The sequence below is a fragment of the Nothoprocta perdicaria genome, unplaced genomic scaffold (genome assembly GCF_003342845.1).
Source record: "Nothoprocta perdicaria isolate Ctin4 unplaced genomic scaffold, notPer1 scaffold_0, whole genome shotgun sequence".
Taxonomy (NCBI): Eukaryota; Metazoa; Chordata; class Aves; order Tinamiformes; family Tinamidae; genus Nothoprocta; species Nothoprocta perdicaria.
In genome coordinates, this window is record NW_020454092.1 from 1715547 (window position 1) to 1733068 (window position 17522).

The following is a 17522-nucleotide window of genomic DNA, read 5'->3' on the forward strand; positions in this document are numbered from 1 at the left end:
AAACCCGCTTGGATGCAGCCCTGTGCCACGTGCTCTAGGTGACCCTGCGTGAGCAGGGGGGTTGGACTCGATGAACCCTTGAGGTCCCTTCCAACCTTAAGCATTCTATGATTGATGCTGTTCCTCCTAGCCCATTTCTGTTATTTCTCATACAAATCTAATGTGCACTTAGAGTTACCTTTAAGCTGTATGTAATGTGAACATTTGTCCATTATGAAAATGGTACTTTGTTTATATCTTGAATATTTGCATGCATAAACCTTATATATTGTTGGAATATTCACAAATCTGTATGCGATTGCAGTCACATTTTTCATCAGGTTCGGTGAATGTGGATGGGGTGACTTAGACTAGAAGGACTGTCAAACTAATGCAGGAATAATTCTGGGGCTAGCTTATTTAGAGCCAGCAAAGATTCCAAGCACTAGCAAGGTAAATAGTTTTAATCTCTCTCTCTCTCTCTCTCTCTCTCTCTCTCTCTCTCTCTCTCTCTCTCTCTCTTTCTCTTTCTCTTTCTCTTTCTCTTTCTCTTTCTCTCCTCCCCCCCCCCTTTTTTTTTTTCTTTTTTAAGTTTAAGCAGTCTTGTAAAATCTACTGAAAATAGCAATGGGGTAACTTTTCGATCTGGAGCAGATGTGAGTATGGACATAGGAGTCTCTGGTTTTGGAGCTGACTCTGCTATAGACAGAGCAATGCAGATGGTAAGGCCTAATTCTTATTTAAAAAAAAAAATAAGTTTTCATTTCATTGGCAGCTGAAAAGAGAAGTCTTATGTGTAAGAAAGATAGTGAAATGATAACTGTATTCTTGAAAGAGTAAGCTTTGGAAGATCATTTCCAAAAATGGATTTTTGTAAATTGAAAGTGAGGACAACATAAACTATTCTTCAGAACAGTATGACTCTCTTTTCTCAAGATTCATGTGGTAGAAGTGCAGTCAGCTATTCCCTTGAAATGTTTCAGGATATTCAAGAAATAAACAGTTCATGTGAAAGTAAGCACAGACTGTCCCTTGAAATGAGGAACTGGACTAGAAAGCCATTCCTGGGGATGTGGAGATTTTTACTGTATTGTAATTGTTGGACTTTTTTCTTCAAAGAATGAAAATTTTGCAGTGGAGTCGGGGAAACAGCCCATCACCTTTGAAAATCCCATGTATGTGACTAGAGATAGTGGAGCCAGTGGAACAAGTGCTGTTACAGTGGTTCGACCAACGCATGTGAGAGAAACTTGGACTTTTCTACTTTTTCTTAAGACCTTAGATCCCTTCTTTGCAATTGATTTTGTTTCTTCTCTTACAGGTAACAACAGCTAGTAGTGAGAAAAATGAAAATTTTGAAAATCCTGTTTATGCCTCTGTAGTATCTGCTAGTCCAAATGAACCTCCTCAGAGTTCAGATGCACCTCAGGTAGTATGATAATATGTACAAATATTTCAGAAAAGTGTTAGATATTTGTTACTGTTAGCAGGTCCTTTTAGGGCATTTGTTCTATGTGTTAGTACAGGATATTTGAACAATTAATGTAAAAAGTATTGTCTTATCTAAGCTATTCATGTGATTTGTGGAAGATCCATTTTTATTTCTTAAACCCATCTGAAAAGGCTGATGGTGGCTTGTTTGCAGGACTGCATTTTCACCTGCACTGCCTACTAAAAAAGGACCTCTTATGAGTTTTGAAATGTGAGCTGTCATCAACATCTTGCTTTACAGTTATCTCCCTCAGTAATTTCTCTTGTGTTGCTTTTAGGACAGTTCTTTTTCTTCTTTGATCTGTTTGTATAATGATAGGCTTCCATGAATAAATGCAGTCACTTTTACTGACTTTTGGCCTAGCCTTGTGGTACTACATTAGGTGAAAGAAATGTAACTCGATATCTAGAAGAGAGGAAAATTGTGTCCTGTGCTTAGCCCATCTATTGATGAAGATTGGGTTACCTTGAACACATTATGCAACCATTTTCTTTCTCTTCCTGTACCCTGCCTCACTGAAAATAGTCTAAACGAGAGATCTTTTGAGAATGAGAATGACATGGCACAGTATTTAATGAGGAAATCTGAATCATCTACCATACCATGACTTAGTTTGCTGTGCCAATAAAAACCTAATTTATTTTCTGCTTTGGCAGAATCTTTTGTACAACATGGTGAGGTTGCTTGACTCATGAAAGGGTGAAAGATATCTGAAGAATTATGGAATGGGAAATTTCAAATATGATTTGTATATTTTCTTATACTTTCCGTGATAAGTCTCCAAAGCAGTCCATATGTTAACAACACTTGTACTCCCATCTGCAGAAAAGAATCTAAATAATTCACCTTTTTTCTTGTGCATATTATTGTTTTTTACTTTAAAGACTGGTGGAGTTCCTAAACTGCAGGCCTCCACCTTCAGCAGGCCTTGAAGTATTTAAATGGACTAAATTAATTAGTGGTACAAAATGGCAATATGGAAACATCTATCAGAAATTGCTGAGTTAGCATTCAACACAAGTGAAATTGAGAACACTTCCAACAACAGTGCTGTTGTTTTGCAGAGAAATGGTGAGAAAAAAATGTTTCAAGGTTTTTTTTTGTTTGTTTGTTTTTTTATTTTTATATTTCAGGAATCAAAATGGAGTTTCTTCAAGAAAAAGCTGAAACAAAGCACTAATTTTGAAAATCCAATATATTCAGAGGTATTGCTTCCTATTGTATCCTGCTTTTTCTCAGCCTGTCCTATTTAGCTAATGTGCTGTTGGACTTTGTCCTTGCTTCCCAAGGATAAAGATTGTGGGTAGATTCTGCTGCTAAGCGCAGGTCAGGATGGGTCTGAGATAGTTCTGAGTAAAGTTGCTGAGTCCCAGGTCACATGAAGCTCTCAAGAGGTGTCCATGGCAGCTTTCCCAGCCCAAATACTGCTCTGGGCTCTCACGTGTTGCCTCCAGCTGGCTAGTGCAGTCTGGGACAGCTCAGGGTTCCAGAGCAAATGAGAGGTTCCTGTGCTGCGACTGGGAGCAGAGTGTCTTAGGGGTGCATCACAGTCATTACTTCAGCACTGCACAGGAATTTAACAGCTTTATGTTTTGCACAGACTTGTTTTTTTCCATCCAGCCAAGTTCTTGAGTTGGCTCTTTTAAGACAGTATGCCAACTGGTGACGTGTGCTGGAAGAATTGTCCCATGGCTGAGTATGAAGCTTCTGGGTTCTTCTACTCACTTGAGAAAGGTTGGATTAATTGGCTCCTCCTAAAAACTGCTCACAAAACAAAGTGGTACCACTGTAATTCATACTAAAAACTTCATATTTCTATATGCAAGTATATTCCTGACATTAAACGTTGAAGTGAAAGTCAGGGTAAGTTTGCAGTAATGTATTTGTCTGAGCTGTACTGAGCTGGAAATAGTATTTAAGTTTTGTGATAGGTACTGATTTACAGAAATAATATATACATTATACTTCAACAAAATATTTGGATATTTATTTAGCACTTCTAAAAGTTAAGGCTGAGTATATTGAACATTAGAATGTAAATTTGAATTTTATGATTATCATTTCAGATGGAAAAGGAACAGCAACAGGATACAGAAAATGTTCCTACTCCTTCTCCCTCACTGCCTCCTAAGATTACTCTGAAGAGAGACCATGCATTAGCTTATACAGCAACAGAGGATACATTTAAAGACACCGCCAATCTTGTTAAAGAGGACTCTGTTGTATAACTAGGTAACTCATTTAGGGAAAAATTAGACACATCCATTTGCACATATTTTTTTTTATAACAGAAGAAAGTTCACATTCAAATGCTTTATAAAAATATATACACCTTTCAGCCAGTGGCTGGAGATGTATGTTGAAACTATGCCTTGTTTTTTTTGGTGTTTTTTTTGGTTTGTTTGTTTGTTTTGCTTTTCTTTTTGACAAATGCCAACTGCTATTTTTATGAACAATTATCATGATGTACTATATGTATATCTTTGCACTGAGCTGTCTGAAAGTAATGTTATATATTGTATATGTGTAAATTTTTGAAAGATTATCTTGTTTGTTGATACTGCTAGTACAAAACTGTGGAATTGGTTGTATGTTTAGGGATAAATTCATTATATAAATGCTTAAACAAAAAAAAAAAAACAAGGCAAATATAGGAACATTACTGATTTACAGAATCTTTGGATATATAATATTTGAAACAGCACCTTCAAACACTTGTTCTGGTGCATCTTTACCACCTATTTTGTGTGTACTGTATGCAAAAATGGGTGTCTGTTTATCTTGCGTTAAGCAGAAAATGGAAGAGTCCTAGTTATGCTGAATAGTTACCTGTGCAAAACACTATTCTTGCAATATTTTTTCTGAGATAGAATAATTTCCTCTCAATTTGTAAGACTCCTACTTTTCCTTTATATCCCAATTAAAACACTCCATTAATAGTGTTCTTAAAAAGATCTGATATATTTAGATTGTAGTGCCATGAATAATTTCATAGTTAATTTAATGAGATTTTTCTCCTGCTCATTAATGGAACAACTCTGTTCTTGGCTGGAGTCTCTGAAAGTCATTTGTACTGTTAAATGAAGTAGCTAAATTTCTAAAACACCTTATTTTCAAACAGTGAAATACAGAAGATACTGGTTCATTTAAGAAGCAATTCAACTTTTTTAATGTGAAAATTTAATATTATTGACTATTTATTTCCTGAGGTGGACATAATAGAAAGGGAAAGTTTCTACTGATAAAATCCTTGTAGCTAACTGGTTATTTCCATGACCTTTTATCGGAATGTACTGTACATCTTACTAGCTTTTCTGTGACCACGTAGTTACCACAACATGAACCATTGGAGGAGAGTGTGAGTACCACTGTAGGAACGTGTTATTCAGCATTCCTGGCTAGCTACTCATGTTTTAAAGATTTCTAAATTTTTAATAATTGAGACTTCTGCTACTAGATTGTTTTATACCTGACTTCTCAAAATACATAGTATTTCTATTAGACTACTTGTAATTATGTTGTAATGTACTTTGATTAGAAAAGACAACTGGAAAATGATGCTGCTGAATAAGTCTAATAAAGGTATTATTTTATCATATCTTCATTCCATATCTTTTTGGGTCAAGCCTATATGCACTTCTGAGTGGAGACTGCAATGCACTTACAAGAAGAAACAGTTCATTATATAAAGTAAAATAAGAGTAGTGTTTACTCGTTCACACAGCGTGTGAAGTGGTTGATAGAAATGCAATTGAAGTAACCACTGTAAGTGTGAAAACTTTGAAGCAAGAAGCTATTAGTGATTATAAAAGACTTTGAATATTGAGATGGTATAATTGATGAAATTCTTAGTCTAGTAAGCTTTTGTATCTCAATACTTGAATGTAGAAAATTCCTTAGAACCTGGGACATAACCTACATCTCTGCAAGGCTGTGAGGAATTACTTCTTTTAAAAACAGTATGCTATTCTTTAAGGAATAAGTTCACAGTCCTTTAACCATCTTAGGGAGAAAAGGTAGAGGGCTGATATTTCTGTAAGACTTGCATGCAGTTATACACCGCAAAAAGAGACATCGGTTTTGTAAATAATATTTCAAACTGATTAGTTGCAGCCCAGTTTTGCTTAAAGTTGCCTAAAGGTGTCAGCTATATATCAGAGAGATTTCTGTGTTCCCCAAAAGAATTTTAACTTTTCAGATGTAAAAGAAAACTGTCCCTGGGGTATGGCATGGTTAGGCAGTATGTAGATTTGATTATGCTTAGCATACCTGATGGTAAAGGATCCCTAAGCTTTCACTGGGCCCTCTCCTCCCACAGGGATACCACAGTGTACCCTTCTCAATATGCAAAACTTAGCTTTTGCTCTTCTGTTCAAAAGAAGCTTTAGCTTTCTCCCTAAGTTCATTCTCCAGTTCTAATCTCCTTATGAGAGCAATCACTGTTTGCATTCTGAATTTTGGACTCTATACTGATTGAAAGAAGGCCCATTGTTAGAGGTATTAGCACCGTTTTGTTCTTGCTCACAATAGGGCTGATAAAGTAAAACCAAGTTATTTTCTTGAGCATTCTCTCTACAGCAATCAGGCCAGGGAGGACTGTACCTTTGCAAATATTTGTGATGAAATGAAATAGATTGAATATCTTTTTTTTTTTTTTTTTTTTTAACTGTTTAGTATGGAATAAAACCTCTGTGAAATTCTTAAATGATACTTTGTCAATTTTGTATTCTCTCCCTTTTTTACAAATGTGCATACACAGGGAAGAAACTCCTTTTCTTCCATTTGGAGTTGTGACCTGTGTGTGGTATTTTTGTAAGCTTAATTGAATAACATATTAATGATTAATCACCAACACAAATCTATGGCAAATAAAACCTTTACCCCTTCAATTTTCCTATCTCTAGGAACACCGGTATGTCAGCCTCTGGTCAGCCACTTAGCAGATAAGTATAAAGAGTGTACAAGAGGCACACTAATCTCAACTGGCATTTTACTGTTCTGAACACAGTTTGTACAGTCAAACTAATTGGCTGTAAAATACACTAAATGACCTGTTTCATCTAATGGGTGAAGCAATTGTGCTTATAACTTGCAAAGCACATTGAGGACCAAAGAAATCTTAGAATTTGTTATACATACACAGTTCTCTCAAACTATGCTAATATTAGGAGAAAGTTTATATATAAATACTGCTTTGCATATTGATAGAGTACAGTTGAGTTTTGATTTTTGTTGAAATTGTGTATCTTTAAAATAACTTATGTCTCATGTTTGTATAGTTGAAGAGCCAGCTGATCAGATGTGGTCAAATACTGCAAAAGTAGCTTTCTGAATATGTTGCCAGAGCTGGGCTTTGTTGTTTTTTCATGTCTTGTGTTCAGAAGCTTGTAAAGCTTAACAACTCCTTGATAGGACAGGATGAACAAAGTTTATGAAATAGGTGAATTCACCAGAGTAAATGTCTGGTAGGGTACATGTAATATAGTTGGAAACTTATTGAAAGAGCAATGCTGTGTTTTTAATCAACTAAAAGCTCTTTGTTGATGATGTCTACTTGAAAAACTGGGTGGTTTTTGTTTTTTAAATAAGAAAAAAATATCTAAGTGGTTTATCAGTTGAATGGCACTAACCAGCTTAGCAGCTGAGTATTGTATAAATGCATACGTTTATGCAAAATTGATTATCACTTGAGAGAATCAGAAAAGACCATGAAACAGGATGAATTTACTATTCTGTTTCTAAATCAAAAAGTCCAGGGAAAAAAAGAAAGAATTAAAAGTCTTTTCTTTAGTCTAATTAGTGGTAAAGAAGGCAGCATCTGGTTTTAAGAGAAACAACAAATATTTCTGTAAAGATTCAACTGTTTAATACTAAATATTAATTAGAACTCCAGGAACGGATCTGCCACTGGCTGCTGGAGTTGGAAAAAACATACACAGCAGCATGTCAGATAAACAGGTTGGTGCGTAGCAGAGAAAAAGCCAAAAGAACTTTGCATCCCATCCAGCTCCATATCGTGCCCTGGGGTACTTTGCTATCAGGGCATGTTCCATGCATTTCACGACCTTAGAAATATCAGAGTCACACAGTCTTCTCACTGATAATCTTTGAGCTTTTATATCTGTAAAGAAGAAAATAAATCTGAAAGCATTTGTGTAACATTTTCTGATAGAAGATTTTTTACATTCAAAGGTATGACTGCAACTTCTGTAGATGTATTCAGGCTTGCTTTAAACTACTGGATCAAGTACTGAGAGCAGTGTAGCTACAGCAGAGCAGAGACCAGCAAGGGATGCAGAACAGTCAAGAACCAGGTAAAAACAAACCTCCTTAGCCCATATTGTAGGCTAGAAGTTGCCCACTGTAATGCAAGTTTGGTAAGCCAAACTCTTATAAATATGACTGTAGTAGTTATTTGCTCCTTAGGCATTTTGCCCCTAAGTGTGTAAGGACTAAGAATAGTACCAAGATCATCCCACTGATCTTACAGGGGAACTAGTAGCATAGGCCTTATCTAACGTACATGTATTCTAGAAGAGTCATCAATGGTTTATTAAACAAAGTTAATGAAATACAACAAACATTATTTTTGTACTTACATTCAACAAAATATTTTTCTCCATAGGCATCTCTGATCTCAGGAGTCAGTCTGTTCCAAAGTCTTAAGAGGTCTCTCTCAATGATATCTGAACTAACTATTCCTGTCTTAAAGAAACCGTGCTCTATAATGCTTACTTTCACTCCAAAATGCTGAATCTCTATCCTAGGAAAAACAACAACAACAACAATGACAAAAAACACAATGATGATCTAATATTGGCATAATTACTAAACACAAGTCAGTAGAGAGTGTTGCATTAATGAATAATTAAGACTTACATTCTTCTTATATCACAATAATTCTATTCTGCCTATCATTGTAAAAATGTAGCAGGCAAGTAAGTGAGAAACAAGTCAGTATCCGGTAGAGTCCCAGATATTCTGTGTGGTTTGTTCTGAACTGGTGTAGGAGATGTGACAGCCAGCTCCATCTGAATCATGTATTACCAAACTGAAACTTTGACCATTTCAGAAACTGCTGTGTCATTCCAGCTGCTAATATTTTAGTAGCAGAAACAGATTATAAAGCCTGGAAAAAAAGGTGTAAATGATCAAAATTATTTGGTTGGATTAGAACCCTATATTCAGTTATGTCGTTAAATGATTACAGTTAAATTGTTAAATGTTGCTGCTGTAAAAGTTACTTTGTTTTTTGACAGTAGGATTCCCTCTGTGTAATTTGAGCTGCAGTGCAGCTCTTTTAGCATGTAAATGGGCCCTTTATCCTATAGGACAATTTCAGAGACTTATGGTGCTACATTCCAAAGAACGTGAGGATTTAATAAATACTAGTGTTTAAGTCTATGTAACCTTGCTGTATATAAGCATTCACAAAGGTTTGCAACCAACCTTCTTAGTGTTTGTGAGGACAATACTCATCTGAGTAGGCCTCAGCTGCAGCAAGGCAGTGCAGCACAGCTGTGCAGGCTGCTCAGCAGACTTTTCTGAAGTTATAATAGTCTAATTGCTGCTTAGAATCACCCAGCTTGGCCTGTTAGTGGCAACGGAGGTGAAGTGGAACATTTGTGACATAGGAAAGTCATAGTTGTTTTATGCATATATAAAGTCATAATTGTTATGAGCATAAGGAGATGGTTTTAGCTTGAGATGGGAAGGTCTACACATATTGTTGGTATTTTACTGTGTGGAAAAAAATAATGTATAAGGCATATAGATTAACTATAATGCTTTATTAAATAGGAAGAAAGAGTGCTCCCTTACTGAATTTTATGTAAACATACAAAGCTTTCTGCTTACCTGCTTACCACAGCTCCGCAAAAATACATTTGTAAGGGAAATTTAAATCTAATAGCAGCAGGATCTTGGACCTGTATTTCACTGAGTTATGAAAGGATAAAACGATAAAGGATGCAGAGTAGGACCAGCAAAAGAGGATGAACATTGAAGACCCCAGAGTCTGAGAATCAGACCCCTGCTGCAACGTTAAACATCTCCAACCCATTTCTGGTTCTGGACTGGGCTGTAAGCGCCTGGAGATGGGTCTCGCAGACTTCAGCAGGTTGAGAGCACTCAGCAAATCTGTTTATTGTAACTCTACAATGCTAGTAGTTATGATTCTATGGTGCTAAATTTATTAGGGTTATTTACTGTGAATTATCGTACTTAATTGTAATCACATACTGCCAAATTTAAACAAATCTAACTGACCTAATTGTATCTACTATTGCCATGCTTTAGCTATTGCAATTAATGCAAGCCATTTAAGGTATGGCAATACTTCAGATAGTAACATTTTCTTTTCTCCTCACTGTGTTGAGTATCAGTGCCATTATTTTGCTTTTTTATTTCCATATTTTTAAAAAGAAACTCTGTTGTGTATGTGCATGTACACTTTTCTAATCCTTATGCAATCATGGGACATGTCCAGGATTCTCCTGCCTCACGTATGTCTGCGAGTCTAATATTTACCAAGCACCATGTAAACAGTAAGTACAACTTGCCCAGGAAGATCTGGATATTTGTCCAGGCTATACTGTTGATTTACTTGTGTATATACAGTGGGTTTATGTGTCCTATGGCTACGTGCTTGCTATTTGCACAGAATATGCAAGCACTTTCCAGTGCAGTTCCCCAGTTTCCAGTTCTGTATTACCGGAGATAGAAATCGCAAAGAAATGACCAACATCATTGCCTTTTTATTTCTTCCTTTAAGGAAGATTGCAAGGGGAAAAAAAGGCAAACATACAGTCACTTTCCTTAAAAAAATATTTAGAATCCATTTTTTAATTCATATACATGTTTCTAACAACTCACCGTAGAATGTCAGAGAAAGCTTCCATTCCCCATTTGGACAGGCTGTGGCCACCTCCTACAAGTGCCACAAGGCCTTTGGCGTTGATGAGATTGACTATTCTTCCTTCAGCTTTTTTCAGAAGCGGTAGAAGTTTCAGGGTGATTTCAATCAATCCTATTAGACTAACCTCCAGAACTGAGTGGAAATCTTCTATCCTTAGCCAGTCAGTGGGTGCCAGAGGGGCTGTTCCTTCAGCATTGTTTACCAAGCCAAAAAGCCCTACAAAGATTCCAAAAATATCTCTTTCAGTGTGTGGCACTATCCTACCTGCTGAGTAGGATTTCATGTGTAGCATTAGGAACCAAGCACAGACTCCACAAACATTTCAGTGAGATGCATACAGATAACTGGGATTTGTTTCTAAGTATCTGGCTCTATGCTGTGTTCCTGGCAAAAATTTTGAAGAGCCTATGCAATGACTAAATGAGAATGGGTAGAGCACTAAAAACTTATTTCAGGTGGAGAGATGGGCCATCATGTTGGGCTCTACTGCCCTGATCTACTGAGGTATGTTGGCTCTTGCTATGCACACACTTTCTGTGAAAATCAGATAATACACATAGAAGTGAAGAGACTGAATATTTTTCTATGTTGCAGTCTAAAGTCTAAATTAGACATATAGAATTAGTCAGTACTTCTAAAAATATTAGCTTAACCTTGTGCAATGATAATACTGCTTTACTACCTTATAAATTACTTGAGGAGGTTTAGATAAGTAGTGACACTTCTAAGAGTTTTCTGGGAACAGCCTGTCCCTCGAGGGAGAGGCTGAAGGGTCAGTGCTCAGTGTCGTTGAAGAGTTGCTCAGAAGGAGGAGAGTGTTAGCAGTGGTTAATTGGACTGAGAAGGTTCCACTTCCCACAACTTGAAGCAGAGGCCTGCTTGAAGAAAAACTTCTGAAGAGGTAAGTTCTAGTAATTACTTTATTCTTGCCCTCATTCATTCTACTTTAAAAATGCCTGGGACTTTCCATGAAGAACAAGTGTTTTATAAGCTTGGAGGAAAAAGGCCTACTGATACAAGATGCTGTTTTAAGAAATTAATGAATTAACCATCTTATCAAATATTTAGGACAATTGTTTATTACATGAGGTAGTTGCAGTGCTATATTCCCCTTTGGTTACGCTTAGTAATGTCTTGTCTGAACTAGTGGCACTGTAAAAGAAAGGCACATCACAAATGTATATATTTACCAAACTCCTGTTTACCTTTTATTACACTTCACACACACAAAAAATCTGCTGTTGAGTCATGTTTTTAAACCCACTCATAGGTATCCAAGGACAAACTCTTCCATTTTGTTTTAGACAAGTGCTTGGAGGTATATGATGGCAGTATTGAGAACTACCTCTATAACAAAAGAAAACAAAATGCTGAAATAAAAACTATTTGTTACAGTCAGTGTGACTGTTGTGTACATTGCAAAAATCAAACTCACTTAATCCTGCAAAAAACACCCTCTTTTTCTTCCTAGAGGAAGAAGAAATGAGCCTGTGCCAGCTATTTTCTACTGGTTGGGCTGACTTTCTGGTCAGGGAAGTTCCTTGAGGTACCTCTCTCCCAGGTGAAACTCTTAAATCGTAGCAGAAAAAAATTGAAAAACATGTAGTAATGGTCTGGTTTTAACAGTTTGAACAACTAGATTTTTAGGCTCTCTGTTGGTAGAAGTGCAGTCAGAAGCATTGCTGGAGACAGGCTTTGTGAACTCGGATGGCTTATGAGTCAGAACTGGGGAATGAACCTGCTCCCTCGGGGAGAGGAGCCCTCCTATGCAGATAGTGGGGAGGCTCCAGAACTCTTAGCCCAGTTACCCTTGGTTATACTGGAGCATTTTTTTATGGGCACCAACCTTATCACTTACCCTTTCCAGCAGTTTCTTCTGTCACAAATAACACAGCCCTAGTAATGCTGCTGGAGTCAGCCAAGTTCAGGTTCACTGTCTTTAGTGACGGTGAGCAGCAGGACTGCAGGTCTTGCCTTCCTCTTTCTGTGGCGCACGCAGCAATGACTGGAAACCCCCTTTTGTCAAGCCATTTAGCCAGTGAGTTTCCCAGGCCAGTGTCACAGCTTGTTATGAAGATGTGCTTTCCACTCAGGTCTCTTACTCGAAGCCTGTCTCTGACGAGACAGTAAATGATAAACGAAAGCATGGACGCCAGAATTCCTACGTGCAGTGAGCCTGAAAGCGAGAACTATGAGCAGATAGTTACTGGTCTAGAAATACAAAGGACTAAACATGCTCAGCCAGTGCCCCAGCTGCCTTAGACACGGTTCCAAGTGCAGGACTTTGTTGCTGCTTGCAGCCCTTCCAGCTCTCTGGAAGACCGCTGCTGGGGCAGCAGCTTTGGCGCAGTGTCACTGGTACCCGTGAATAATAGATGCCTTGGCAAAAACTTCTCTTGACCTCATTTTCAGTAGGTTTCTGCTCTTTTCAAGCTTTGCCTGCCAATCTGCCTTGTCCACACCATCCTGTCTGGAGGTTTTGGACTGAAAGAAACTATTGTGTCAACTTTCCATCGCCCTAGTCACCACCGTTTTTTTTTTCTCTCTCAATACTGGTCATTAGTTGTTCTAATACTGGAAAAGAGGAGTTTTTCTGGGAAGGAGGACAACTGTCTGATAATCTGTATTATGCTTCTGGAGGTACTCTTCTAATTTGCAATGTGGAAGCAGAGTGACCCCCAGAATGTCTAGAAAAGCCTAAGCAGTAATGGTGGGTCTGCTGACTACTTTGTTGTGAGATTTGTGTTGTGTGTGATGACAAGCTATTTTTTAGGTCAGTGCTGGAGTCTTCTGCATCTCTTTCTGTCATTATTCCCTGTTCAGTGCTGATGCACAGTGAAGTGGAATACATAGTGAGAACTGTGTATTTGTATAAATAAACGGGGAAATGCATGTGAATGTTGTCTTCAAGAGGAAGCAGTGAGGAAATGCACAATTTCTAAACCCTAGTGGAGAGGATACAGCTTGCTACTAGATGCTACTATTTGCCAAGGTAAACATAGAATACTATTCTCAACAAGCTAAAATCTTCCTTATTAACAACTACTGGCTTTCTATTTGTATTTTCTGGTTTGTGCAAGAGCTAGAACAAAATAATTAATTACAGTGTACCTTTATGTACATTTATGAGAAGGTTAATCAACATTTTCCAGTCTAATGTTCGTACATCCTGCCAGAGAAACTTTTCTTCATAGATGGTGAGGAACGACGGGCTCTAGTTAGGCACATAGATACAGAGAGGTGGAGACATCTAGCCTTTAAAACTAAAAGAGTGAATTAAAACATTCATTTTCATTCAAATCATTCATTTAAAATTCTAGTACTTCCAGTATTTAAGCATAATCATAGAGGAAGAGATTTTTCTTTTATATTCTTCTATAATTGGAGTTTTCTAGAGTTAAAGCATTCTTTCGGATGATTGTTCTGTGACAGCCTTACTATCTGAATATTAAAGGAAATCTAATGTATTAGCCCTAGTTCCTGGAGCCTTTCTTGTTTTTTTGTTCCTACTGAGTTGTTGGAGTAATTTGGATTTACTCTAGTTTTTATATTTCACTGTCATTTAGGCAAGTAGAGGTGACTAAGAGCATTGTTTTAGAATGTGACAGTGAATTAATGTTGGATTCTAACAAAATTAATCAAAGTTGATACTCTGTATTCATACCCACCTAATGATCTTATTTTACATATTTGGATGTTTTGTTGGCCCTGGTGTTTGATCTATGAGCAACTGGTTAACTTTATCTGGTTTTAAAATCTTAAGCAAATGCAAAATATTTGAGAGCGCGCTTCCCCTTCCAGTGCAATTCACAGAAGGGCTCCCACTCATTTTTGGGGGAGGCATTAGAATTAGTCCTGAGCTGCACTGGAGATCTGTAAACTCTTAGGTTACTGAGCCAGTAAAGCAGAATAAAGAAATTGAGCAAAGAAAGTTTCTGCATGTTGTGAAGTACCTAGCACTTTATTCAGACCCTGTAGGTGCTTGAGTAAGCAGCAGTTAGTTAAAATCCCTCTAGAAGAAAACAGACTAGAGGTAATCTTGTGTGTACACTGAAACAGGTACTTCATTTCTTCTCTTAGCTATTCTACAGATACACGTTGCTTTTACTACTCACTAGCGCGTTAGACGTGAGCTCTCTTTCGCTCTGGTACTCACATTCAGGGGTGACATCTGCAAGCTCTCACTAGGTTTCCAGGTGCTCACGAGTTGCCTTTTACGGTTGCTTCCAGTCTCAGAGTTGAATCAAACTCATACACTTGCTCAACTAAACTTGCACAGCGATAGGTTAGAGAAAAATCTCACTGTAAATTTTGTCTGGTGCTTTGTGGTCACTGTGCAAACGCTGACAAGTGTGGCCAGCTTCCCTGCTACTGGTTCTGACTTCTGCTCTGAGGCTTCTCTCTTCGTGACTTCCTCGGTATTAATCTTACATGTATGCTATGTGCCTGCCTTTTCTGCCTCATTGTATAGGCATTGGTGGCCTATATATAGTAATCTACAAAGCCTGGGCACTGTCAAGGCTCATTACCGAGAACTAATCTACTCAGCTAGGCAGGAATGATCTGCTGCTTATGTTAAAATTGCCAAGAGTCTTTCCATTGTTTTAAAAGGAATTGGGTCAGTGCTTCCCAGCTGAGACCACTGCTGCCATTTTTTCCTCTTTATGTGAGCAAGTTATTATTGGCATGATTTGATCCTTTGGGGACAAAAGTTGGGGAAAATAATACCTTGTTTGGCAAGCTTAGGAGCTTTTTTCTTTTTTTATAATAGTCTAGGTGGCAGCCTTGTTATATTTGAAACAAATCAGTTTCCAAACAACATTTTTCAAAGAAAAGCTTAAGTTCTACCAAATATGCAAAACCTACAGTTTGCATGAGAGAAGACTCTAATGTATGACTCATAGACTGCTTCATTTGTTCATTTATTACTTGGCCCAGACTTTGCTGAGTACTTCTGATCCAACTGATAAGAAAATCCCTACTAAAATCCCTGCTTCTTTTGCCACTTGGTGACAGAGCCCAGCTCGGGTGCGGGCTGCTATCACCCTTGCAGCACTCTGTAGAGAGTCAGTAGAGAAGTGTGACTTGCTGGAGACTTGGAGCCAGTGCACATGCTTTTTAACAGGCGACTAGCGTATATTTCTCCCCTAGCACAAATCTAGCAGATGTTCTTGTCAGGGCTGCCCAGTCCTGTCCGAACTGATTCGAGTGACAGGCTGCTCTCCAGATTGGTTGAGGGGAGTGCAGAACGGCTGCCTGCAGTCAGCAGTGGATTGCTTCTCTAGGGCTAAGGCTACATTGTGTTCTCAAGACAGCATTATTACTAACAACCTGTTTATTAACTACCTTTATGACATGTGGCAGTCCTTTGCCACATAAATATAGGAGGGAAAAAAAGAAATTTTCTGATGGCTTTATTCTCTGGATCCTGCTTTTGAATTGTAGAAAATTCATCTGCTTCAGAAAGCAAATCCAGCTCCAGCATCTCAGAAAACACTGAAACACAGCATCCTTTCGCACAGAGGATTTCTTACTTGCTGGGAGCACGTTATTTGAGGGGAACATAACAGAAGACAAATTATCTAAGCAAAATGTGAGCTTTCTATTACAGCCTGTCATGAGGCAGTCTTACATATACACCACACAGTACAGCATTTGAATGTCTGATTTTGGATCCATAGCGGCATTTCTTAATGAAATCCCTGACTCCTAGAAAGAACATGGAAAAATGACACTGCTTAAAACATACCATTGAGAACAGAACTGAGATTCTCAAGTGAAAAAACAAGAAACTACTATCATTCCTGCTTCATAAATACAAATTTTGAAGCATAATTTTATATATTGGTTCCAACAAACTAACAGAAGTTGGATCTTATGGGTGCAGTCCCTGAGTGTGTTCTGACTTAACATCTGACTTTGTACAAGTCACCAGTTATCTCCTGAGTGAGACTTCTAGTCTCTAAAACAAAACATATTTACATATGACAGTATGTAATGCACACGTGTCTTTTACCTTGTGAGCCTTCACCTAGCCTTGTGAGCTAGCAGGACATGTTGCGTTTTACTCTTTTTGGAAGTCGCTGGGTTTTGTTCTTGTTTTCTTGGTTGACTTTTGAGTAAATAAAGCCTGTGATTCCAGGGCAGAAAATTCGAGCAGAATCTGATCCTTTATACAGTGAAACATGTCTTAGGAATACATTGAACGCCTGATGTTTTTCCTCCTTTTATAATTTAAATAGATTTACAATTTGTGTATATTTACAGGGGCCAAGAATTTCACTGAAAGGTATGGACTGATCTCTTGTCTGAATAGCTAATACATCATACAGATTTTTGACAGGGAAGTCACTAGCTCACATGAGAGCTCTACAGTAGCCTTTCACTTAAATGTTAAATAGGAAAACTTGTTTTTATCTCACTTTTCTTGACAGTCTCAATTTTAAAAATAAAATCTCAAATAGCAGAGCCATCAGTATTTCAGTAGGAGTAGCTAGTTCAGAGGTGTCCATCCCAAGCCTGCTCAAGAAGGAATAACTTTTCAGAAAGCTGAGATGCTATAAATCAAAGGAACATGCTAAAGCCTAAGTGTAAACTGTGCTGTGAAAAACAGAATAACACTTTGCAAGCTCCAAGGAAGACAGATTGACAACCGGCAATATTTAGATTGCTGCTGGGTAGCTTGCTGTTTAGCCTGATAATGTCGCTGCAAATTCACCAGCATGAAGAAAGCATTTGTGAAGAGAGCATTTGTTCCATCACTGAGTAGTTTCCATGGCAGTAGGAAATGACTTTCTGAGCAGTGTGCAGTTTCAGGCCTGGCAGAGGGGCCTCTGCTGTTCTCAAACATTTTGTCATGATTAATTCTAATGGAGCTAGATCTTAGAAGGCATTTGTGTGGGAATTTAACAGGAAAAATTAAAGTCTCCCTGCAGGAATTACTCATCATCTCACAAAAACAAGGCTATTATTTTTATGCCAGAAAGTAACTTCCAGACACGAAGTGCTGCCAGTTTAGATTTAAAAACAAACCAAAAATACTCTTAGCTCTTCAATATGGTGGGTAGTGGGCTCTTCTCTTGTCTTTGCTAGAGTCTGCAATCTAAGTTCAAAGCAATGAGCCCTTTGCAATAC

At 37.8% G+C, this 17522-nt stretch overlaps 2 protein-coding genes across 2 annotated transcripts in view; one reads left to right on the plus strand and one right to left on the minus strand.

The window, feature by feature from the left end:
* LRP2 (LDL receptor related protein 2) overlaps nucleotides 1-3726 on the plus strand; it is a 103454-nt gene extending 99728 nt beyond the window's left edge. The window contains exons 75-79 of the mRNA XM_026047885.1: nucleotides 572-701; nucleotides 1099-1218; nucleotides 1301-1408; nucleotides 2605-2676; nucleotides 3538-3726. Of these exons, the coding sequence (XP_025903670.1) occupies nucleotides 572-701; nucleotides 1099-1218; nucleotides 1301-1408; nucleotides 2605-2676; nucleotides 3538-3699 (592 nt within the window). The 3' untranslated portion in view covers nucleotides 3700-3726. The remainder of the gene's footprint in view (nucleotides 1-571; nucleotides 702-1098; nucleotides 1219-1300; nucleotides 1409-2604; nucleotides 2677-3537) is intronic.
* A 3613-nt stretch (nucleotides 3727-7339) lies between these two features.
* LOC112944197 (retinol dehydrogenase 7-like) lies at nucleotides 7340-14631 on the minus strand (the record flags this gene model as incomplete). The annotated part of the gene is made up of 5 exons (XM_026035622.1): nucleotides 7340-7592; nucleotides 8071-8234; nucleotides 10346-10604; nucleotides 12247-12577; nucleotides 14545-14631. Coding segments are annotated over 5 exons (1092 nt in total), but the record flags the coding sequence as incomplete, so codon positions are not given.
* Between the last annotated feature and the right edge of the window lie 2891 nt (nucleotides 14632-17522).